Source organism: Peromyscus californicus, unplaced genomic scaffold (genome assembly GCF_007827085.1).
Source record: "Peromyscus californicus insignis strain IS unplaced genomic scaffold, ASM782708v3 Scaffold_5__1_contigs__length_169319896, whole genome shotgun sequence".
Taxonomy (NCBI): domain Eukaryota; kingdom Metazoa; phylum Chordata; class Mammalia; order Rodentia; family Cricetidae; genus Peromyscus; species Peromyscus californicus.
Window position 1 is genome coordinate 8001132 of NW_026294573.1, and position 25573 is coordinate 8026704.

At 46.1% G+C, this 25573-nt stretch overlaps 1 protein-coding gene across 4 annotated transcripts in view; it reads right to left on the reverse strand.

Moving 5' to 3' along the window:
* Vps13d (vacuolar protein sorting 13 homolog D) overlaps nucleotides 1-21565 on the reverse strand; it is a 240380-nt gene extending 218815 nt beyond the window's left edge. For all 4 annotated transcript variants that reach the window (XM_052718547.1, XM_052718546.1, XM_052718545.1 and 1 more), the window contains exons 1-5: nucleotides 21457-21565; nucleotides 16805-16974; nucleotides 2988-3065; nucleotides 373-563; nucleotides 202-282 (exon numbers count right to left, since the gene is read on the reverse strand). In XM_052718547.1, the coding sequence (XP_052574507.1) occupies nucleotides 202-282; nucleotides 373-563; nucleotides 2988-3065; nucleotides 16805-16901 (447 nt within the window). In that variant the 5' untranslated portion in view covers nucleotides 16902-16974; nucleotides 21457-21565. The remainder of the gene's footprint in view (nucleotides 1-201; nucleotides 283-372; nucleotides 564-2987; nucleotides 3066-16804; nucleotides 16975-21456) is intronic.
* Between the last annotated feature and the right edge of the window lie 4008 nt (nucleotides 21566-25573).

Here is a 25573-nt window from a genome sequence, read left to right on the forward strand (position 1 = left end):
AGACCTGTGTCTGCCTCACAACACAGGACTTGCTTTTCAGGTTTTCTCTTTGGCACAGCCTCCAAAAGTGCACACCTGAGCAGTCAGCCCCCACACACACTGTACCACATAAACCCACAAGAAAAGAGCAACTCAGAAGTGAAAGCACATCTGAGGCTCAGAAACCCTTCATGTGTCCTCATAACGGATGACAGGACTCACCTCGATGTTCTCCACGATCCTCGTGACAACCGAGGCGGTGACGGAGTACCAGTAGGGTTCTCCCTTCTGCTGTCGCTCACTCTGCAAGGGAAAGAGCCAGTGTCAGCACGGTCCTGCCCTTTACTGTTGGGACATCACAGGCGCCCAGGGCCCAGCGGCTCTACGCCTTGCCTTCCATCTGTCCTCCAGGGCTTGAAGCAGTGCTTTCTTCCGCTCCCTCTCCAGTAGCTTCTCCTTCTCATCGTTGAAGTCCTGGATCTTCTCAGGGGCACCAATTAAGTGGAGGCCTGAGATGGAGATCACCCAGGGGTCCACATGCGGGCGGTAAAAGGGGATCTGGAGGGTCACTTTCCCAATCAAGCCTGGGAGGAGAAGGAACGCCTCATTAGACACCCGCACATTTTCTATTTCCCTTTAAAGCACACAGATTACTTTTACCACTATTTATTTTATTTTAAAAAACAGAACCTGACAACTGTCATGGTGCATTTAAGAAATGCTGAAGAGTCAGAGGCAGGAGGACCAAGGCCAGTGGGGGCCATACCTTGGGGAGGGGGACTTAGCTCTGGTAGAACATGTGCCTAGGAAGTGCGAGGCCCTGGATTCCATCCCCAGAACCAGAAGGAAAAAAGACAAATCACAAAAACAGACAGCAAGCCAGGAGTGGTAGGGCATGCCTATAATCCCAGCACTCAGGTGGCTACGGCAGGGGGATGGCAAGTTCAAAGCCAGCCTGGAGCACAAGTCAGGTCAAGGCTAGCCAATCAGGCTCCTACATATATGAAACTAGTGTTAGGGCAGAGTCTGTAAAAGCTAGATTACAATAAATAAACTTATTAATTAAAAAGAACCAGCTACAATGAATTAAACTGGAAAATGTCCAATGAGTCCTTTTTATATCAAATATAGACTATCTACTATGCAAACACTCTTCCAACTCTTCAACTGGACCACACCTTGAATTCCTGTGAGGCGTCTTTCTTCCCATGGCACACACCTACACAGACCCACCCCACAGTACCCACCTGCACATACCCTTCCCATAGCACCCACCTACACAGAACGTTCCCATGACACCTACCTGCACAGACCCTTCCCATGGCACCCACCTGAACAGACCCTTCCTATGGTACCCATCTGCACAGACCCTTCTCATGGCACCTACCTGCACAGACCCTTCCCATGGTACACATCTGCACAGACCCTGGTCACAGGACTTATCCATCTCTTGTTAATTAATAATTGGTTGGTTGACAAGTATTTGTCGGGAGTTACCATGCTTACATATTTAACCCTGAATATACCCACTGTAAACTAAAACAGACAACACAGCATATGGATATAGAAACAAGAACCCAGGCTCAGAGCTACCTGGCCTGTAAAAGCATACTTATTTCCCAACTTCTTCCATTTTAGCCAAGCCTTTAAATTCAACTTAATAAAAGCAGGTCACTGGACATGGTGGTACATGCCTTTAATCCCAGCACTTGGGAGGCAAAGGTAGGAGGATCTCTGTGAATTTGAAGTCAGCCTGGAGACACAGTTGCAGGCCAGCCAGGGCTACATAGTGAGACTCAGTCACAAAAAGCATGATGGAACATTAAGAATGGTATTTTCCTTTGTATGTGGTTGAAGAAGGAACCAAGGCCCTTATATGTTCGTACGTGTTCAGCAAGGACTCTACCTTGAGCTATAACCCCAGTCCATACAAACAATTGACTGTCTAATCCAGTAGTAAATTAAGAATACTGGGGATGGGAATGAAGTTCAATGATAGAATACTTGGTTTGCATGTACAAGGCTCTAGGTTTAATACTTAGCACTACAGGGGGAGTATTTTAGAAAAAAATAATGAAAAATTAGTTTTCTCTAGAAAAACAAGACTTATAACTGAACTCGCATGCCAACCTGAATTAGTACACAGTGGCAGGTATTTATTTGGTTTGAGACAGGGTTGTATGCAGTCTATGTTGGTCCTGAAGCCTGGCCTTCCTTCTCCCTCCCAAATGCTGGGTTGTAGGCATGCTCTGCCATGCAGGGCCACAGCAGTGGTACTGAATGAGTTTGCGAGAGAATACAAAGCATTCTGACAGACAAAACTTTATACATCTTATTTACTTTTTGTAAGAAACAAGGTCAAGTTTGCTAATACAGTATTAGAAAAACATCAATTTTCCCCCAAGAGTTACTCTTAATCCTTCAATATTTGAAGAATTTTCTTCTGGAAGTAACCAGTGTCAACATTCTTTAAGCTTTCAGATTCCTGTCAGTATATTTGCTGGTGGTAGGCATGCATACACACACACACAAATAAATAACTGTAAAAGAGTTTTAAAATACAAAATAAATAAATACTATTATGATTTTGTGGTTTTCTGCATGTGCAAGGGTGTTTAAGGGTGTGTGTGTGTGTGTGTGTGTGTGTGTGTGTGTGTGTGTGTGTGTAATGCTAGCGATGGAATCCCAGGCCCTGTACATGCTAGGCAAATGCTCTACCACTGAACTACATGCCTATCCCTATTATTCCCTGACTATTCTGAGGCCAGGTTTTGTTGTTTGTGTTTGTTTGTTTGTTTGCTTGGTGCTGGTCTGGAACCCTCCAACAAGTTGGCCTAGAATTCAGAGAGATCCACCTATCCATGTGGTGAGACTGATATAAACTGATGTAAACTCTCAAACTTCCTGTCTACTTTCTGGTCAAGCAGATACCAACTCCAGGGCTTTTGACTCTCCTGTCCCAAACAACTTGATCCTCAAACCTTCCTCCCTCCTTTGGTTCCACATACCAGCTTTGACTTCAAATGGCAATTCCAGTTCTTTCAGGGCATCCTTCTTTAATGGGAGGTTTTCTAATTCAACAGCACCTAGAAACAAAACACCATGAAATGTTCATCCAAAGACAGTGCTGTTGGCTGTACACAGAGCACTGAAGGGTAACGGCCATGGCAATGCCACCACTAGCCCAAGGGTTCTGTCTGCAGCATTAATCTGACCACCAACTCTGAACCATAATGACAGCTGAAGGGTAGCGGCCTGAAGAGCTTAGGCAAGATCCTAACTATTTCTGTAATGGGCCAGAGAGTAAATATTTGAAGGCATTATAGCATGACAATTGCATTCCTTTTTAAAAGTTTTTTATTACATTTATTTATTTGTGTGTGTGTGTCAGGTGTGCGCTGTGCACGTGTGACAGTCAGTGGACAACTTGCAGAAGTCAATTCTCTCCTTCCATCATGTAGGTTCCAGCGATAGAATACAAGTCACCATGCCTGGTAGCAAGCGTCTTTACCCACTGAGCCATCTTGCTGGCATTTCCTTTTGTTTGTTTGTTTGTTTGTTTTAATTTTTTTTCTTGACTCATGGGTCTCACTATGTTGCCCAGGCTGACCTCAAACTTCTGGGCTCATACTATCCCCCTAGCTTAGCCTTCTGAGTAGCTGGGACTAAAGGTATATGCCACTAAACCCAGCTCATTTATTTTTTTCAAAGAAGGTTTTAAAATGTAACAGACAGCTAGGGGTTTCAATGGTCACTCACCATACACAAAACCCTGCGTTTGATCCCCACCAAATAAAATGTAACACCAGCCGGGCGGTGGTGGCGCACGCCTTTAATCCCAGCACTCAGGAGGCAGAGCCAGGCGGATCTCTGTGAGTTCGAGGCCAGCCTGGACTACCAAGTGAGTTCCAGGAAAGGCGCAAAGCTACACAGAGAAACCCTGTCTCGAAAAACCAAAAAAAAAAAAAAAATGTAACACCACCACAGTGGTACATTTCCGTAATCCCACAGTTCAGAGGTAGAGACAGGGTGAACCAGAAGTTCAGGATCATTCTCAGCTACATAGCGAGTTCAAGGACAGCCTGGGCCAGGGACTCTGTCAAAAAAAAAAAAAGTAAAAGACAGAATTCCAGAAAGTAGAGACAGAAGGATCAGGAATTTAAGATAATTCTAGGCTGCATAGCAAAATTACGAGCTAGCCTGGTTATATGAGACTCTGTCTCAAAAATAGAGGCCAGGCAGTGAGGGCACATGCCTTTAAACCAGCACTCAGAAGGCAGAGGCAGGAGAATGGATCTCTGTGTTCGAGGCCAGTCTAGTCTACAAAAGTGAGTTCCAGGCCAGCCAGAACTGTTACACAGAGAAACCTTGTCTCAAAAAATAAACAAATAAATAAATAAATAGAGGACAGCAAGATGATTCAGCAGATAAAGGCACTTGATGCCAAGCCTGAAGACCTAAGTTCAATCTCCAGGACCCACATAGTGCAAGGAGGGAACATACTCCCAAAAGTTGTCCTCTGACCACTTGCACTCTTATGTATGCATGGAAGCACCCACACACAATTAATTAAGTAATATTAGTAAAGTTAGTAAAAGCCATCCTGAGCTAGCAGGTCAGATCAGGCCTGCTGGCTAGTTTGAAGACACCCAGCTTAGGCTAACAGTTCCCACAATACTGCCATCATCTGACTAAGATGTAATGCAGGCTCCTGGGTCCACCCCAACATCCCCCAAATCAGAATCGCTAAGGTTAAAACACAAGACTGGGGGCTGGAGAGATGACTCAGAGGTTAAGAGCACTGCTTGCTCTTCCAAAGGTCCTGAGTTCAATTCCCAGCAACCACATGGTGGCTCACAACCATCTGTGATGAGATCTGGCGCCCTCTTCTGGCCTGCAGGGATATGTGGAGACAGAACACTGTACACATAATAAATAAATAAATCTAAAACAAAAAACAACAACAAAAAAAAAAATCCACAAGACTGCTGTAGTTTTTAACACAGTCCCAGCCCTCAGCAATGCCCTCCTTCCAGAACTGATCATAGGTCACAAAATGCTTGAGAGTCCATGGTTTAGTTAATAAAACTGAACATAGGCATGGTGGCACACGCCTTTAATCCCAGCACTTGGGATGCAGAGGCAGACAGAGCTCTATGAGGCCAGCCTGGTCAATATATACAGTTAATTCTAGGACAGCCAGGGCTATGTAGAGACCCTGTCTCAAGCAAACAAACAAACAAACAAACAAACAAACAAAAAGCAACTAAATAAATAAATAAAACTGGTCACCCAAAAGTACTCTTTTTTTCTAGCAAGACCAAATGGTCTCTCTGCACCTCCCTTGAGGTATAATAACTGGCCAGAAAGCACAGAAAGAACAGGGCCAGCCTGTATGATGACTCCAGCCTGGGTGTGCCAAGACAGGGCAGCTAGCTAGATTCAGCTCTGCTACCATTTGGATCCAAATATTCACCAAATGAATTAAAGGATTATCCCATCCCATGACACTATTGGGAGGGGGTGGGGCCTTTATATGGTGGGCCTACTTGGTAGAAGTTAAGGTATTAAGGACATGCCCTTGAAAGGAGTATTGAGCCTGGGGCCCCTCTCTGACTCTGCTCCCCATCTGTCATAGGGTAAGCAGGCCTGCATGCCAGGGGTTCCCACCATCACTGTAGGCCTAAAGGCAATGGGGCCAAGCAACCCATGTGAACGAAAACTGCACCAAAATAACCCTTCCTCCTTCTCAACTGTTTGTCTCAGGTATTTATCACAGTAAGGGAGGACTGACAAACAGACGTGCCTGTCTGTGCAAGCCACCATTTGCATATATACAATCAAGCTCTACTCTGTGCAGGCCACAGGGAACATGAGAAAGACATCACACCCTAGCCACGAACTGCTGAGGAGAGGGCCTTGGTATCATAAAGCTGCTTGCACAACACAAAACAACTTCTGAGCTACTTGAATCTGTCTGGGATAGGTACTTTTGAGAACGGTGTATAGACAACAACCATTAACTGGTAGAAAGGCCCAGGAATAGGGCAGACAAAGCTCACTGCAAAGGTGTAATGGCATAGGCACGTGACTTCCCCAAATAAATGACTATGCAGACTCTAAAAAAAAGGTCAAACCTGCAATTTGCAGATTCTAAGCAAATGTAGTCTCTTTTTTGGGGGGCGGGGGGGGGGGGATCCCATATCACATGCTTTAAGACTAACCTAAAGCAAAATAAATCTATATCCAAAGGTGGGAAGACAATTATCATAAAGGAGAAAAACAAATCAGACAATCTTCTCCTTAGGTGAAAATGACTTTCCGACAGAAAACTGCCATTTCCTTGTTTGTTTTTCAGCACCAGGATTGAAGGCAGGTTCTTGCACATGTGAGGTGAGGGCTCCATGTGCAGCCATGTCCGGGCCCTTTTCTCATGTGCACTGAGATCAGCCTTATGTTTCCATATGGTAACCAAGGCAGGTGGCTCCTGGGTTTGTCTGGCTGCTGTACTGCTCAGAATCGTCAGGAACTCACACATAAAACATCAAAGAAGCTGAAGCTGAGAAAGCACAGGAGGTTAAGAAAGGAAAGAAGAAACAGAAGCCTGCAGCAAGCCAACAGCTAAGGAACAGCAAAAACCACAGTAATGGTTCAAGACGGAAGACATATTAGTCTCCCACACACTCACTCACTCACTCACTCACTCACTCACTCATGTGTGCCCACAGTCTGCCCGGCCTGCCCTGCTGGGAAGGGTTCTGCCCTGCTGGGAAGGGTCCTGCCCTGCTGGGAAGGACTGTCTGAGACTCAGGCAGCAAAGCACCTGAAGGAAGTAGGCATTTTCGAGGCCAACATGCCACTCATTGATTTCCAGGCAAACAACTTTCAGGCTTATTCATGGATGGCTCACCCCAAAACTCCTCACCTCACACTGGCCAGAGATCTATTCACTAACACTGGAGTGAACTCAGGCCTCAGGCATTTCTGAGCCATCTCTGTTGACTACAGATTCTCCTCATTTTGCTCCAAGTTATTTAAAGGCCAGGCTGAATAGGGCTCAAAAACAGGGGGGAGTTGAAGGGCAGACAGAGTCCTTGCACAACAGTCTGACTTTCTGACTCCCCTGGGCCTACAAGCTCCCGGCCTCTGCTCCTCGGATTCACCCACCTGGAGTGTGGAGACCCCTCCTGTGCAACCCACTGAGACCCTTTTCTGTTCACTCAAAAGCTGCCCAGAGGAGCTTTCCCCAGACCCGACAGACAAAACAAAATGCTCCTTTCCTATGAACCCACAAACAGTGCATAATGTAACTTTTTTGTAATTAAACACAGATTCTCACAGTGTCACCCAGACTAGCCTGGAACTTACTATGTACCCCAGACTTGCCTCCAACTCACAGCAATCCTGCTGCCTCATCCTCTCAAGTGCTGGGATAGCAGGAGCCAGCCCTCACATCCGGCTATTGCCTCTAGCTGAAGTGCAACCTTGTGCTGCTGTTTAGTTTGCCTCCTCAACAGGTTAGTGGCTCTGAAGACAGGGACTTTACCGGCTGAGGGGGACAATGACAGTGATAGCACCCACCACTTAGATCTTACTGTGTGCCAAATACTTCATCGTTATCCCTCTTTCCCCCAAACAGTGAGCCTCCAACTCAGGCCCTCCTAATCTTCCACCCACTCGTGCAAAGTAAATGTTCTACCACCAAGCTATAACCACAGCCCCTTTATTATCTCATTAAAAAATATATATTTACCAGGAATTTGGAAGAGAACAAAAAGAGGTACATGGGAGGGTTTAGAAGGAAGAAAGGGGGGCAGGCTGGAGAGATGGCTCAGAGGCTGGGAGCACTGGCTGCTCTTCCAGAGGTCCTGAGTTCAATTCCCAGCAACCACATGGTGGCTCACAACCATCTATGAGATCTGGTGCCCTCTTCTGGCATGCAGGCAACATGCAGGCAGAACATCATAGACATAAAAAGGAGGGAAGGGGGAAAGGGTATAATTATAATCTCAAACAGATAAAAGAAATATTTTTTAAATATTTAATACATGTGGTGGTTTAAATGAAAATGGCCTCCATAGGCTCTTATATTTGAAAATCTGGTTGCCTAGGTGGTGGACTGTTTAGGAAAGATTAGGAGGTATGGCCTTGCTTAAGAAGGTGTGTCACGGGGGTGGGCTTTGAGGTTTCAAAAGCCCAGGCCTGGCCCAGTCTCTCTGTCTGCAACTTGCAGATCAGATGTGAGCTCTCAGCTCCAGTTACAGCATGATGCCTACCGGCCTGCTCCCATGCTTCCCAAGCCCTCAATTAAATGCCTTCTTCTATTAGTTGCCTTGGTTGCGTGTCTCCTCAGAGTGATAGAACAGTAACTAAGACAACACACTCTAACCTGTAATTTTGTTGTATGTGTATGGATGTTTTGTATGTATGTCTGTCTCTGTGCGACTTCTGTGCCTGGTGCATGTAGAGGCCTGAAGAGGGCACCATATCCCCTAAAACTGAGTTACAGACAGACAGTTGTGAGCTACCAAGTGGATACATGGAATTGAACCTGGGTCCTTTGGAAGAGCAGCCAGTGCTCTTAACTGCTGAGCCATCTCTCCAGCCCATGTATTATCTCACTCAATCTTCATAACAAGGCAAAGAAATACTACAAGTTGAGTATCCCCTGTATGGGATACTTGGGATTCACATATTTCAGGTTTGGGGGGTTTTCAGATTTTAAATTATTTACATAGATTTTACTGGTTGAGCATTCCCAAACAAAAATAAAAAGTTCAAGGCCGGGGTTGTAGTTCCATAGGTAGAGTACTTTCTCTCTCATGCCTGGAGCCAGCGGGTCCATCCCAGGACTGCAGACTGGAAGTGTGTACACCTGTAAGCCCAGCACTTGGGATGTGAAGGAAGGAGATCAGAAAGTCAAAGTCATCCTCAGCCACACAGCAAGTCTGAGGCCAGCTGGGCTATTTAAAGAATCCAGAGGTTAGAAATGGTTAGAGAGGGTAGAGCCGACTGCCACCAGGACTAACAACCGAGTGTGATCCCTAGGATCAACTACGAAAGAGAGAACTGACTCTCACAAGTTATCTTCTGACGTCCACCTACTTCATATGGGGCACACCCCACCCCAATCAACCAATTAATTAATACAATGGAAAGAAAGGGGAAAAAAAAGTAAGGGAGGAGAGTGAAAGAGGAAAACTAAATTTTAAAAATATTCAAAATGCAACAAAAAAAGAAAAAAAAACTCAAAATGCAACTACTGTGCTCCAACATCAAAGGCTTTTTGAGCTCTGTCAATACTAAAGTGCTCTAAGTTTCAAAACATTCCAGACTAAGGTTACTCAACCTGACTATCAGTTTCTCAACTTTAAGATGAGAAAATGAGGCTTAGCAGACAAGCAGTTTGCTCAGAAATCTCAGAGCTGGTTACATGGCAGCACTAGAGGTCATAGGTCTGTCTACCCTGGGGTGGAAAGAGGGTGGAGAGGGCCTTTAGTGGCCACTCACATCACATGCAGCTTGTAAGTGATGAAAGCCTGACTCTTGGGTGCTTTTCCTGCCGCATCCTTTGGTATCAGTCCCAAGCCTAGAGCCTGGCCCACAGCAGGTGCTCACTAAGTGTGGACCAAGTGCAAACTCTGTCCTCCAGTATTTGGCGTTTTAACTACTTGAGTACATGCGCACAGCCAGTCCTGTGCTGTCCATCGTGATGATGGATGATGAGGACTCACCTGCACTGAGAGCCCACTACATGCCAAGAACGGCTCTAAGCTCTTTGACCCACATTAACCTACTTGGTCCTCAGAACCCTATGGGATAGTTAATAATTTCTCACATGCAAAAACTGAATAATGTGTTCAAGTTGCTGCTAAATGTTATGACTTGGACACAAACTGTCTGATATAAAAATACATAATCTTGCCGGGCAGCGGTGGTGCACACCTTTAATCTCAGCACTCAGGAGGCAGAAACAGGAGGATTTCTGTGAGTCCCAAGCCAGCCTTGTCTACAGAGCGAGGTCCAAGACAGCCAAGGCTACACAGAGAAACCCTGTCTCAAAAAAACAAAACAAGCTGGGCAGTGGTGGCACACGCCTTTAATCACAGCACTCAGGAGGCAGAGGCAGGCGGATCTCTGTGAGTTCGAGGCCAACCTGGGCTACAGAGTAAGTTCTAGGATTGCTGCGGGCTGCAGGAATATATCATAAAAACTCAGCTGGTTATGGCAAAGTCACTACCTGGAGGGTTCAGGGAATTCCTCCAGAGGAAGCCAAATCCCAAGGAGTTTTTGGTGTTACTTGGCTTGTTATATATCAGCTGTATTCTGTTATGAAAATCATGTGTGCCTTCATAGTTTTCCCAATTGACTTTCCCCTAAGAAGGGCTGACAGTGTGGACTGATCACTCTCTGGACATACACATTCCAGGTATTTGGAGAACAGCCTCAGGAAAGGCTTTCTCTGGAATCAGATATCTCCCTTAGCCACTTTCAAGGACTACAGGAAACACCACCCAGGTGGGCGCCCAACTTCCGAGGATAACCATGATAACAGCCCACCTGCAAGTCTCCTGACTTAAGGTAAATTCCACAAGGAGACACCACCTAGGAGAGGTGGGCGTTAAGTAATAGCTTTACACAATTTAGCTCGGACCCTCCCTTTATATACCAGGACTTCCAGGGCAGAGCGGGGAGAAGAGAAAAGAGAATGGAAGAACTAGATGGGTAAGAACTTGAGAGGAACAAACTGAGATGGGGAAGAACTAGATTGAAGGGCTAGAAGAGAGGGCTAGAGGAACAAGATGGAAGGTGAGGAAGAGCCAGATGGGGAAGAACAAGATGAGGAAGAGCCAGCTGAGAGAGAAGGAGACGGGAGAGGAGCTGATAGGGGAAAGAACTAGATAGATGAGAACCTAGAAGGGGCAGAACTAGATGAAGGAATTAAGATAGAACCAAGCGGGGACAGTAGATAAATAGAGAGAGAAATCAGGCAAGAATGGAGCTAGACATGAGAGCAGAATAGAAGCTGTGTAGAGAGAGAACTATCACAGAATAATAAAGTGTATGAACTAAGAAGTTTCTTGTACATAGATTCATTTCTTTTTATCAAAGATTAATTATCAGCTGGTTGTAGATTCTTCCCGGAACCTGGGAGGGGACTATTGAGGGGCTGGACTCCCATAGTCCCCGATATAGGATAGGCTCCAAAAGTTACACAGAGAAACACTGTCTCGAAAAAACAAAAAACAAAGCAAAAAAGTCTTTTTTTTTTTTTCATTTTTCCCCCTTTTGCACCTTCCAGGAAGTCCAGCCACAAGACCCCACTATCAGTCCAGACACCAGAGCACTGTCTCCTTTGTATCTCCCCATACATTTACAACAGCAAATATTCGCTACTAGATCAGAATAACAGTCTCGTGCCTGTCTAGCACCCTGTGTCTTCGATCCCTATTCAGCTACGTCAAGACCAACAAACCCCGTCAGCTCCTCTCGTTACCAGTCCCTCAGTTCACAGTGATGCTCCACATGCTGCGGTGTGCTGTGGATTCTTAGTAAAGGGGGCACGTTCTTTCATAACTAATACCAATTATGAAAGAAAAACATTCCTCACGGTTACATCCCATGATCTTTTGTTTGTTTGTTTGTTTGTTTTAATTCAAGGTCTGTCTACATAGCCCTAGTGTCCTGAAATTCACTATGTAGAGCAGCTATCTGCCTACCTCTGCCTCTCCACTGCTAGGACTGGAAGATGCCCCACTCCACCCAGCTTCATCCCATATATTTAAAAGCCAGAGAGAATAGTCCTTAAAGAGGGTGTAAGAAAAGTTACCCTAAAGCAACAAAATGATGCATGCAGATATTACAAGACATGTTCTGCTGAACAGAGACAGAGGAGTGCTGTGAGATGGTCTGTATGTCAAGTGTGTTGCTGATTGGTCAATAAATAAATCATTGATTGGCCATTGACTAGGCAGGAAGTATAGGTGGGGCAAGGAGGAGAATAAAGCTGGGAAGTGGAAGGCTGAGTCAGAGAGACACTGCCAGCCGCCGCGATGAAAAACAGCATGTGAAGATGCCGGTAAGCCACGAGCCACGTGGCAAGGTATAGATTAATGGAAATGGATTAATTTAAGCTGTAAGAACAGTTAGCAAGAAGCCTGCCACGGCCATACAGTTTGTAACCAATATAAGTCTCTGTGTTTACTTGGTTGGGTCTGGGTGGCTGTGGGACTGGCGGGTGTCAGAGATTTGTCCTGACTGTGGGCCAGGCAGGAAAACTATAGCTACAGAGGAGTGATGGAGTGGGTAGAGGGGAGGCAGGGGTAAGGGAGAGGAGGAAAGGGAAACTGTGATCGGGATGTAAAATAAATTTTAAAAATTAATTAATAAAAGATGTATTCTGTCTAAGCTGTGTGTGGTGGCACATACCTATAATCCCAACATTTGGGAGGCAGAGGCAGGAGGATCAACTTCAGTTTGAAGTTGGCAGAGACTTCATGGTAAGTGTCAGGTTCAGCCAGAGCTACAGACTGAAAAACAACAGGAAGGGCTAGGGTGATGACTCAGAGGGTGAAGGTGCTTCCTGCCCAGCTTGAATATGAGCCTTTGAACATACACGGTGGAAAGAGAGCCAACTCCCAAAAGTTGTCCTCTGACCTCCCCACACATACTATGGCATGTGTGCCCACAACATACAAAAGATATAAATGCAACTTTAATCTTTTTTCATTTATTTAATTTCTATGTGTGTTGGTATTTGGCCTGCGTGTATGTCTGTGTGAGGGAGTAGGATCCACTGGAATTTGAGTTACAGTTGTGAGCTGCCATGTGGATGCTGGGAATTGAATCCAGGTCCTTTGGAAGAGCAGCCAATGTTCTTAACCACTGAGCCATCTCTCCAGTCTCCTTCCCTCTTTTTTTTAAGTCAGGGTCCCACATATATAGTTCAGGCTGGCCTTGAACTCACCTGCCTCCGCCTCCAAAGTACTGTGATTAAAAGGACGCATCACCACACCTGCACTTAAATTAAATATATATATGGTGGCATTTTATTTGTACTGAAATGTGATTTTAATTGTATGTTAATAAAGTTGTGGTGGTATTGTGTTTCCCAAAATATTGTGTACCTTAATAAACTTATCTGGGGTCAGAGAACAGAAAAGCCACAAGATACTTAGGCTAGAAAATGTTAGCATACGCCTTTAATCCTAGCATTCCAGAGACAGAAATCCCTCTGGATCTCTGTGAGTTCAAGGCTGCATTGGAAACAGCCAGGCATGGTGACTCACGCCTTTAATCCCAGAAAGCAGCCTTTAATCCCAGGGAGTGGTGGTAGAAAGCAGAAAGGTTTATAAGGCATGAGGACCAGAAACTAGAAGCATTTGGCTGGCTAAGCATTTGGCTGGTTAAGCTTTCAGGCTTTCGAGCAGCAGTTCAGCTGAGAGCCATTCGGAGATGAGGACTCAGAGGCTTCCAGTCTGAGGAAACAGGACCAGCTGAGGAATTGGCAAGGTGAGATAGCTGTGGCTTGTTCTGTCTCTCTGACCATCCAGCATTTCACCCCAACAACTGGGCCCGGGTTTGATTTTATTAATAAGACTCTCTAAGATTCATGCTACATAAAGTTGCCCAGGGGTCAGAGCTATTAGAGCCATAGCAAGAGCGTGGCAGTGGTGGCGCATGCCTTTAATCCCAGCACTTGATAGACAGAGCTAGGTAGATCTCTGTGTGTTCAAGTATACAACCAACATTGGAGACACATGCCTTTAATCTCAATACCATAGAAGACCTGGAGGGCTGTACATACAGGCAGTGACGAGGCAGTCATGTGTTTGGGTTTACAACCAATAAAAAGACAGAACAAAAAGACTATAAAGACAAACACACAAAAAGTAGCTCTTTTTCGGAGAGCTCTCTTGGCTAAAGAGGATCCCTAAAGCAGGAAGGATAAGGCTCTTAGCTCTGACCTCTTGGTTTTCTTCTCTGAATCGGCTCTGTGTTTCTTATTTAATGAGACGGTTGGTTACATCTACATATACATATATATATATATATTTTTTTTTCTGTCTAGAAGTGCTGAGATTAGAAATCTGTCATTAGTAAATCTAGAGATACATCCCATGCCTTAAAGCTCCATCAGTTCATCTTGTCAGCAAACAATATGTCACCACCTCACTCTGGAGACACCAGCTCTTAACCAGGGAAGTTGAGTCTGCAATGTTCTCGAGGCCTGTTACCTGCAGCGTTGAGGTACCAGGGCACATCAGTAACCCTCAGAGCAAGAACTTGACACTATGACATACTCATCACTTTTGCTTCCCACTAGCTTCCTTAAAAGAACAGAGGAGAGCCGGGCGGTGGTGGCGCACGCCTTTAATCCCAGCACTCGGGAGGCAGAGCCAGGCCGATCTCTGTGAGTTCGAGGCCAGCCTGGGCTACCAAGTGAGTTCCAGGAAAGATGTAAAGTTACACAGAGAAACCCTGTCTCAAAAAAAAAAAAAAAAAACCAGAAGGGAAAGCAGGAGAGAGGAGAATTCGTTCCTGTCTCTAAAGTTTAGTGGATAGCTATTCTAGCCATGACCTTGAAGCACTGCCCCTAGTGAGGTAGGGGTGTGGCCACTCAGGACCCTTAAGACCTGGGATGCACGTGGTGCTCTCTTTGTTCCCTCATTGTTTTGGATGCTGGAGACAGACCAGGCGAAAGAACAGCGTGGGCCTGTGCCTCAGCCTTCCAGGACCCTGCAATAATTCCTCTGTTCTGTATAGTGAGTTTTCCCTCTCTAATAAATTTCTTTGTCCTTTAAGCAGACTCCATGGATTGCTAGCAACATCTGGACCATTACTAAAGGAAGAAGGGCGTACAGGACAACCAAAGCACACTAGCTCCCACAGCCACCTCACCCAATCCAGGGGAGCCTAGGGGTGGGAACCTCCTGGAACACAGCTCTGGTCCTGCTCTCAGAGTGTCAAACCCAGGAGTCACTGCTATCCCCTCCAGCCTGGGCCTAGGCAAACCCTATTCCCAGAACACTGGGCCTCCTTCCTCTCCACAAGCTTTGACTTTGCATGCTGGAAGCCAAACTATCTTCTTCTTGAGGAAGAGTCTTACTTTGTATCCCTGACTGGCTTAGAACTCCATATGTAGACCAGGTTGTCCTCAAACTTATAGAAATCTACCTGCCTGTGTCTCTCAAGTACTGGGATTAAAGGTGTGTACCATGCCTAGTTCAAATTTCATATTCCTTCTCTACACATATTAAACAGTTCCACTTTGAACTGGGCAAAGGGAATTTCAATTTTTAAAAAAGGAAAAGAGGAAAGTTGCTGTTTTCCAATTCCCACATCAAATCACAGAACTCAGTGCACCAAGTACAGGCCAGCAAAGGCTACCATGCCCCAAACCTGGAGTACTTTACTTCTAAGCAAGACAACATGCTGGGGATATAGCTCAGTGGTAGGGCACCAGCCTAGCATCCACAGGGCCCTGTGTTCAATTCCTAGAACCAAAGCCAACTTAAAAAAAGAAACTAGGGGTTGGGGATTTAGCTCAGTGGTAGAGCGCCTGCCTAGCAAGCGCAAGGCCCTGGGTTCGATCCTCAGCTCCAAAGGAAAAAAAAAAAAAGAAACTACTAAGTAAAACAAGTTCTCAAAGACCTCCAAGTAAAATACTTTAATAAAGCTTCTAGTAGATGGCTATGTTGTGTCTACGTAGAAGCAGGCTAGGAGTGTTTCCATGTGATCCTTACAGCAACCACAGGAGGAAGAGCGCCCTCTTTTGCTAAAGAAGATGTGACTCAAAATTTCAATATTGTTGGCCAGGCAGCAGTGGCACACACACTTTAATCTCAGCACTCGGGAGGCAGAGGCAGGCGGATCTCTGTGAATTCGAGGCCAGCCTGGTCTACAGAGCGAGATCCAGGACAGGCACCAAAACTACAGAGAAACCCTGTCTCGAAAAACCAAAAAAAAAAAAAAAAAAAAAAAAAAAAATTCAGTATTATGTAGCTAATAAGTAACTGCATTTGAAGCCCAAGTCAATGCCACTATCATGACATAGCACCTGCCTTCATAAAACCCCATAAAGCTAAAACCTAACTGGGGTAAAGCAGTCACCAGCAATATGTCTTATTTTGCTTTAAAAAAAAAATTAGCTGGGCATAGTTGCACACACCTTTAATCCTAGCACTCAGGAGACAGAGGCAGACAGATCTCTGAGTTCAAAACCAGCCTATCTTCATGGTCAGTTCCTAGCTAGACAGCCAAGATTATACAGTGAGACCCTGCCTCAAAAAATTAGATGGAAAGTGTCAAAGACTCCCCAAGTTGGCTTCTGGCCTCTGAACATACCCATGATCTCTCACTTGCGCACAAACATGGGTATTACCACACACACAAACTTACAGGTAAACTACGGCAGGTGAGGTGACTCAGTGGGTAGGCGCAGGTGCCAGGAAGGCTGTTAATGTGAGTTTGACACTCACCCCCAGAACCCACATGGTAGAAGAACCAACTTGCACAAGTTGTCCTCTGACCTCCACATGGGCACCATGACACCTGCATTACCTTCCCACACATAAACAAATAATGTAAATTTTTAATTTAATTATTTAGTTAGGAAAGGAAAGGAAAGGAAAGGAGAGGGAGGGAGGGGAGGGGAGGGGAGGGGAGGGGAGGGGAGGGGAGGGGAGGGGAGGGGAGGGAAGGGAAGGGAAGGGAAGGGAAGGGAAGGGAAGGGAAGGGAAGGGAAGGGAAGGGAAGGGAAGGGAAGGGAAGGGGAGACAGGCAGACAGGCCACACCTTACTGAAGAGAAATGAGTGTGCTTACCTTTGAGAAGTGCAACTGAAAGCTGGTCAGTGTTCAGGTTATTGACATATTTCCCCAAATAGGTATTAAGAACCCAGGCCACAAGACCTTCCAACATGACTATTTCCTCTGGAAAAGGTGCTTAGAAATCATGGATCAGTCTTTATTTCTCTCTCTCATGGTCACAGAATCTATAAAAGGAAAAAAAAAAAAAAGGAAATTAACAACAGCATGGCTGGATGTGGTGGCACATACCTTTAAGCTCAGCACTCCGGAGGTGGAGGCAGACGGATCTCTGTGAGTTCAAGGCCAGCCTGGTCTAGACTTCCAAGCCAGCCAGGGATAAATAATGAGTCCCTGTCTCAAAAACAAAACAGAACCTGGATGTATTTCTACTGTTGACTTCCTGCTCTGCCAGCCTGCAGGTGGAAGAATGCAAGGGGCGGACTTACGGAGATGAGGGAGAATGCAAGACAAGAGCCACACCAGTCTTCAGCTACAGGGAAGGTCATTCAGAAACTTACTGAAAAATCACTGCAATTTGACTGTGCCTTTTTAATTAACTGTTCTCTGAAATACTTCCTTTGGGGACTAGACTTGGGATCAGATTGCCCTAGTCAGGGTTTTTCACAGGACCAATCTGGCAACATCTGAAGACGTTCCTTTTTTTTATTCTATGTGTATGTGTGTGCACCATATGCATGCAGGATCCTGTAGGGGCCAGAAGAGGGCGTAAGGTCCCCTGGAACTGGAGTTACAGAAGGCTGTGAGCCTCCATGTGGGTGCTGGGAACCAAACCCAACTCCTCTGCAAGAGCTAGTGTTCTTAACTCCCCCACAACCATCTCTCCAGCTCTGTGGAGACATTTTTGATTATTACTTCAGATGCTGCTGTGACTATCTTGTGAGGAGGGACTATGGAAGCTGTCAGACATCTTACAATGCCCACGACAACCCCACAGAGCAAAGACTCATCCAGCCCAAATGCTAAGAAGCAGGAACCTAGATCAAACCAAAAATGCCCAAGAAGCTATGTGGATGAAATTCACACTCTACAACACTAGTTAAGGTGTCCTAATTAAAATTTGCAAATTTATTCATTAGGCTCATTCATAAAATCATCTAAATGGGAGGGAAAGGCAGTGCTTTATCACTAATCTTTTTTTTTTCCAGACCAGGGTCTCATATATCAAAGGCTGGCCTTGAACTCACCATATAGCTGAGGATATAACCTTAAACTTCTGACTCTTGAGGTGCTGGAATTACAAGTGCACACTACCACATCTGGTTTATGTGGTGCTGAGAATTGATCCTAGGGCTTCAAGCATGCTAGGTGAGCACCCTACCAACTGAGCTACATCTCCAGCCCTATCATTAAATATCCGATAATGTTGACGTAATGAAGTGTCTTAGCCGAACACCAGAAATCCTCTGGTTATGGGTTCAGTATTTAGATTCACAATTGCTTGTTACAATAAGTGGTATAATATTGTGCTTACCAGTATTATAAAAAAAAATAATAATTATTATTCTTTTAAACACATACTTAATAGACACTCTAAAGCTTATCAAAATATTGATTGGCACTTAAAGTCAGTTTTCATTTCATCTGGTGTAAATATAACTATGATACTTTGTTTTTGTTTTTCGAGACAGGGTTTCTCTGTGTAGCTTTGCGACTTTCATGGAACTCGCTTTGGAGACCAGGCTGGCCTTGAACTCACAGAGATCCGCCTGCCTCTGCCTCCCAAGTGCTGGGATTAAAGGCGTGCACCACCACCGCCGGCATAACTATGATACTTTAGCAAATATTTGTAAAAGGTTTTGCTTGGGGGGCTGGAGTGATGGTTCATTGGTTAAGAGCACTGGCTGTTCTTCCAGAGAACTAGGTTCAATCAATTCTCAGCACCCACATGATGGCTCACAACCATCTGTAGCTCCAATTCCAGGGAATCTGATACCCTCTTTGGTCCTCCATGGGCACCAGGCACCCACGCGGTGCACAGACATTCATACAGACAAAACACTTATAATATAAAATAAATTTAAAAAAAAAAGTTTTTGCCTGAGGTTATATAGATGATTTTTACTATTATATTAAAAAAAAAAAAAAAAAAAAAGGTTAACATCCAAATAGCTCAGAGAGTAAAGGCACCTGCTGCAGAAGAGGGCCTGAGTTCCATCCCCAGGACCCACGGGAAGGAGAGAACTGGTCCAGAAAGCTGTCCTTTGACCTCCACAAGCTGTGGTATGGGGCACACCCACACACAGACTCAAATGCATATACACACAATAAATAAACACAGATTTAAAAAAAAAAAAAGGTTAGCACCAGAGAGACTGAAACAAAAAAAAAAAAAAGGTTTACGTGGGAGTCAAGAATGTTGGCGCACCACTTTAATCTCACTGGGAGGCGGAGGCAGGTGGATCTCTAGGAGTCTGAGGCCAGCATGGTCAACACAGAGTTCCAGAACAGCTCAAAACAAACAAACAAAAACAAAAGTTTAAGTGGGTTCTCAGATGACTGCGCCAGTGGACTACAATTAGAACTGTGAGCTGTAAATCTTGCTCTAGGCCATTCATGTTGATCACCAGCCACCACACCAGACATTCCAGATTTCCTGTGGCATGTGTCCCACTTGGAACCAGACTATCTTCAGGATCCTTTCCAAGGACTTTGCCCGATGACTAGTGATTTATCTTAGTGCCAGAAGATACACTCACCCCAAGGAAAAGGCTATCAATGCAAAGAAGACCCAGAGCAACAGCCCCCTAAGAGTTAATCCAGTCCCCAGGGAAGACTGACGTACTTGTCAGTAATATCTAGCACTTCAATGCAAGATTTATTTGTTATCAGGGACAATTAAAAATCAATTAACTATTCAGGGTGGTGGTGCACAATTTTAATCCCAGCACAAGGGAGGCAGAAGGAGTTTTGAGTTTTAAAGCCAATCTGGTCTATATCTACATAAGGAGTTCCAGGCCTGCCAGGGCACATAGTGAGATCCTGTCTAGATAATAGTATTATTAAAACATTTTGCAGAATACTTGCCTTATTTCTTCCAAAAGATTTTTTTTTAATGCTCCAGACATAAAACTAAGAAACTGGGGGAGACTCTTCAGTATTTGTTTAAAGAGATCACAAAAACAAGTTTTTATTTTTAATCAAAAATGCTTCACAGTGTAAGTAAAAGAGACATTTCTCTATTGTCATTTTAAAAAGGTAAATCTATTAAAACACAGTGTGAAACTGACTAGCCTGTTTTACTGTGTGAGCCTCCAACAGTCCTGGGCACCCAGCCAAGGCTGGAGTACGCTTCATTTTTGTTATTGACATTAATTTCAGCCCTAAACGTCAACTCTCCCTGAAGTGTCAACTCCAGATGTTTTCCCAGTAAAGAGAAACCAGTGTCAAGCCAGCATGATGTCTCAAAGAGTGAAGGGACTTACTACCAAGACTGAAGACCCGAGTTTAATCCCCAGAACCCACATTGTGGAAAGAGAGAACAGATTCCTACAGGTTGTACCTGACCACACACACACACACACACACACACACACACACACACACCAAATAAATGTAAAATAATTTTACTTTTTCAGCAAACTACTGTCATTTTGTACCCAAGTTCAGGCCCTACCGTACTTTACTCTCTATGTGGAAGAATACAAAATACACGGTACAAAGACATGGACGGTTAGTGCCCTAAAATGTTCCTCTGCTCAGTAAATTGGGGCCCAAGCCAGAAAGCATCCATTAGCTGCTCTAAGCATCTAGACCAGGCTTGAGGCCACTTCAAGGATTCCCTTAAGGAATCCGGTTTCAGGAAGGGCCGCCAGACTGGCCAGAATCCCAGAGTGTTTATATGCTCGGGTCCATCAGGACTTCTAGGCAGCTGTCCGGCAATAACCCCCACCTGGCTTCCCCTATCGGTGTGGCAGGTGACACTGAGGATCTGAACTCGCCCACAGCCTGGGCAGACAGCCGGACATGACCTTGAGCCAGGCCCCTCCCGAGAGGAGGCCAGACCCGGGAAGGGGAAGCAGCCAATTGAACCCGGGGAGTCCCTCTGCCAGGCAGCTAGGACTGAGAGCTGAGGGATCCCGGGAGCTCTGCCTCAAGGGGACAACTCCGAGCAGGTGTCAGGCTAGGGGTCCACAGGAATGCAAAGCTTCCCTTGCCTTCCCACGTCTCCATCGGCTGTCAGAACCCCAAAGCCTGCCTGCAGCAAGGGACAGAGCCACCAAACCTAGAGAAGATGGCTCTCTAGGTTAGTAAGGAAGGCGAAGGGTCCCCTACCTGGAGGTGGAGAGGGACCCCAGGGACCAGGCCTGATGTCCCCACCCAGAGGTGACCCCAGAGGGGATGGAGGCACTGTGGGATGGAATGACGCCCCGCTGGGGGTGTGCTGAAGGGACACTCGCACGTTGGGATCAGGCCTCGGGAGAAGTGACACCCACAATCCAGGGGTGTCGCCAGGCTGCAGGGACCGGTGCCCCGAGCCCCGGCCTGAGGTGCCGGCGACACTCGGGCTCCGGGGTCCCCGCGAGGGCGCCCGGGCTCCGGGAGAGGCCGGCTGCCGCAGACCCCGAGCCGGGCCGTCTAAGCACAGCCGGGGCGATCGCGGTGGGCGCCGCTCGTGAGACCCTCAGCCCTGCCCGCCTCCCCCTTACCTGTCGCTGTAGCTGTAGCTATCGCCGTCGCTGCCGCCCTAGCCCGGTTCTGCGAGGCGCTTCCTCTCAGCCACTCCTCAATGGCGCTGGCTGGAGCGCTAGACCCGACCAATCGAAAGGCTAGGTGTCTGCGCCTGGCCAGCCGAGCACCGAGCCATCGATGGGGCGCCCCCTAGCGTCTGCAGCCGCTCCTGCAGGGCTGCGGCCGCCTCCCAGGATGTTGGGGGCTTAATGTGCAACAACTCAATCAGCCCTGTTTCACAGATGGGTAAACTGAGTCCCAGGAGCGTGTAGGGATATAAATGAACCTAGTTCAAACAGTATTGTGCCTTCAAAAACGCCCTGCTTTCTATCCACCTTCCATCTCACTGCACCCACAGGAACCCCTTGACTGTCACTGAAGTCTTTTATTCAAACCATGCCTTTTCCTGCTTAAACCACCCACCCCACTATACTTTTATTAAAACTCACCTCCTAGGCCCAGTACAGGAACTTGCAGCCAGGACAGATCACCTGAGTCCAATTTCTAGCACCCACATGGTGAAAGGAGAGCATTGATTCCCACAAGACGTCCTCTGCCTCCGTGTGCCTGACCATACATACACACAAAATAAATAAATGCAAACGTTTTAAGTAAAAAATATTTTCCTCCTTCTGAACACTCAGGAGGATTGATAGTTCGAAGCCAGCTTGGGCTACATAGTGGTTGTGTGGGTGCTGCAAACCAAACTGTTCCTGAGCACAGAGCTATGTCTCCAGCTGCTGTATTTCTTCATAGACCTTGTTTGTTTATTTGTTTGTTTGCTTGTCCAGGCTGCCCTGAAACTCCCTATGTAGCTAAAACTCAACTTGAACTCCTGGCCTTCCTTTCTCCACCTCTGGAGAGCTGGAATTGCGATGTGAACCACCGTGCCCAGCTCTTCACAGAACTTAATGCTACATGAGATGATCTGTATTTGTCTAGTCCTTGGTTATCTTTCCTAACCCTGACAGCTACTCTAAAATAGATGCTTCATCTTTTCACAGTTGTTACCTCAGCACACACTGTCCGAGCACCGGGTGGCGGCACACACTTGCAACCCCAGCACTTGGGAGGTGGAGGCAGGGGAGGCAGGAGTTCAGGGCCCTTCTCAGCTACACAGCCAGTTTGATACCGGCCTGTACTACATGAGACCCTACCAGGAAGGAAGGGAGGGAGAGAGGGAGGGGAGGAGGGAGAGGAGGTGGGAGCGGGAGAGAGGGGAAAGGGAAGAAAGGAATTCTCCAGGGTTATCTTATTGGGCTAGTGAACACCTAGGGCATTAACGAGACGTGCCTCTGATTGTGTCTGTGAGGGCTTTTCCAGAGAGCATTGACTGAGGAGTAGGATGAATGTGAGAAATGTGAGGCAATTTCTCAGACTGAATAAAAAGGAGAAAAGCAGCCGGCAGAGAACAGCTCCATGGGTAAGATCACTGCTACTCTCACAGAGGACCAGAGTTTAGTTCTCAGAGCCCCATCAGTTGGCTCACAACTGCCTGTAACTCTAGTTCCAGAGGATCCAACACCATTTTCTGGCCTCTAAGCGTACTTTTTTCACATGTTACACATACAGACAAGCCGACACACATCCATGCATGTAAATACAAATTAATCTTTAAAACTTTTAAATAAAAAATAAAAAAAAGAGAGCTGAGCACCAACATTCCTCTTTCTCTGCTTCTTGTTATTGACATAGACCAAGTTGTCCCTATCACATGCTTCCTCCACCATGAAACTGTACCCCAAAATGTGAGCCCAAATTAACCCTTCCCCCTATGATGCTGCTGGTAGGGTATTGGGCTACAGTGATGAGAAAAGGTAACTAACACAAAATGAATGAATGAATGAATGAATGAATGAATGAATGGGTAAAGGAACACTTCACTTTTCCATTATCCCAAAAAGAGCAAGGGCAGCATCTAAGGCTCACATAGAAGATGCAAGAAGCTGAATGGCATGTTCACCATGGTAATTATCCAGCCTCATAATGCTGCACTGATGTGGGTGACTCACTCCTAAGTGAGGCCTGGATTCCCAGGGACCTCTTAGCATCTCAAAGCTGGGTCCTCCTCAGCAGCTTAGATGTGGGAACAAAACCTGGGACTCTCCAGATGGAATGCAGGCTAGGTTGGTCAGCACAGATGTGGCTCACTGGGCCAGCCCTTGATTAGCATGTTCTAATAAATAAACAAGCACCTTTAGCCATCAGTGTAGCTGTGCCCGCAGTCTCACCTACTTCAAAGGCTGAGGCAAGAGGAGACTCGAGCCCAGGAGTTTGAGGCTAGTTGGACAACATAGCAAGACCCCATCTCAAACAAAAGAAAGCCAGGAGCTGGGGAAGTGGCTCATCAGTCAAGAACACCTGCTGCTCTTGCAGGGAAACCTGGGTTTGGTTCCCAGCATCCCACAACCATTGGTAACTCTAGTTCTAGGGGGACCTGATACCCTCTTCTGACCACCAAGGACACCAGGAATGCACATGATGCACATACATCCAGGTAGGCAAAACACTCATACACATAAAACATTAAAAAGAAAAAAGTTTTTGCCGGGCAGTGGTGGCTCACACCTTTAATCCCAGCACTTGAGAGGAAGAGGCAGGCAGATCTCTGAATTCAAGGCCAGCCTGGTCTACAGAGTTCCAGGATAGCCAGGGCTACACCGGGAAACCCTGTCTTTTTTTCTTCTTCTTCTTCTCCTTCTTCTTCTTCTTCTTCTTCTTCTCCTTCTTCTTCTTCTTCTTCTTCTTCTTCTTCTTCTTCTTCTTCTTCTTCTTCTTCTTCTTCTTCTTCTTCATTTTTAATTGAGACAAGGTTTCTCTGTGTAGCTTTGCGCCTTTCCTGGAACTCATTCTGTAGCCCAGGCTGGTCTCAAATTCACAGAGATCTGCCTGCCTCAGCCTCCCGAGTGCTGGGATTAAAGGCCTGCTCCACCTCTGCCCGGCTCCTTGAGTTCTTTTAACCTTCTGGAACAGTGCTGTTGAATAGACAGGAGCTCAAACAGCAGAGATGGTTTTAAAATGTCAAGTAGCCAGATCAGAATGAGAGAAAAGAAAAGCATGAAATTCGGGTCAAAATTTGTATTGACCTTCAAGTATCCAAAACATAATTTTAACATGTAATCAGCATAAAAAAAGAAACGTGACCCAGGATGTATATGTGACCGCATAATGTGTCTAAGTGCTTAAAGAAGGAACTGCATCCTCCATCTCCTGCATCTAGTAATGACACTTATTTTGCAGTCTCAGGATGGACCTCCTTCTGATGCTCAGGTGCATCCTGTGCCTGGCAGCTACGGTGCTTAGGAGCCCAGGGCTAGAGTTTGTAGTGAAAATAAAGAGAGCCCAGGGAGGGATGTCACTGTCACCCAGGAACATGGAAAAAGGCAAGTGACAGAGTGTAGCCCTTGGCTCAGAGGGGAGGTTCTGAGCTCTGGAAAGCAGAGGCCATTCCACGTTTTCTCAGGACAATTCGTGGTGGCACTGGGTCACAGCCATCTTTAGCTTAGAGTCCAGTGGTTAGCAATCTTCCTAATGCTTTAACAGTTAACACAGTTCTTCATGTTGTGGTGAACCCCGACCATAAAATTATTTTTGTTGCTACTTCATAACTGTTATTTTGCTACTGTTATGAATTACAGTGTAAATACTATCACGACCCACAGGTTGAGAAACTCTGGCTTTCTTATGCATTTCTAAGGAACTGGCTATCAGGAGCCTCCCACAGTAAGCAGCTTGCTACAAGCACCCAGCCCACTCCTTAGATAAGCACTATGCCTGACCAGTCCCACCAGCCAGGCTTCCTGGTCCTCCTCTGCAAAGCAGACAGTGGACAGCTTCCTTTCTCCCAGAACAGTCTCCCAGATGCAGTTACGCAAGCCTGGTTTCCCAACTCTAAGATCAGGCCATGCTAGAACAGTTCCCACGCTCCTGTGTCATCTGAAAGTAAAACTCGACTTCCTGTACTGCGCTTCTAAGGCCATCCTACCCAACCCCAGCTCTATCTCACCTCCCAGCTCCACTAAGGCACCAACACTTCAGCCGTCCCACCCACCCCCTCCCAGTCCCCTTCATCCTTTGCCTCTTTTTGTGTTTCTT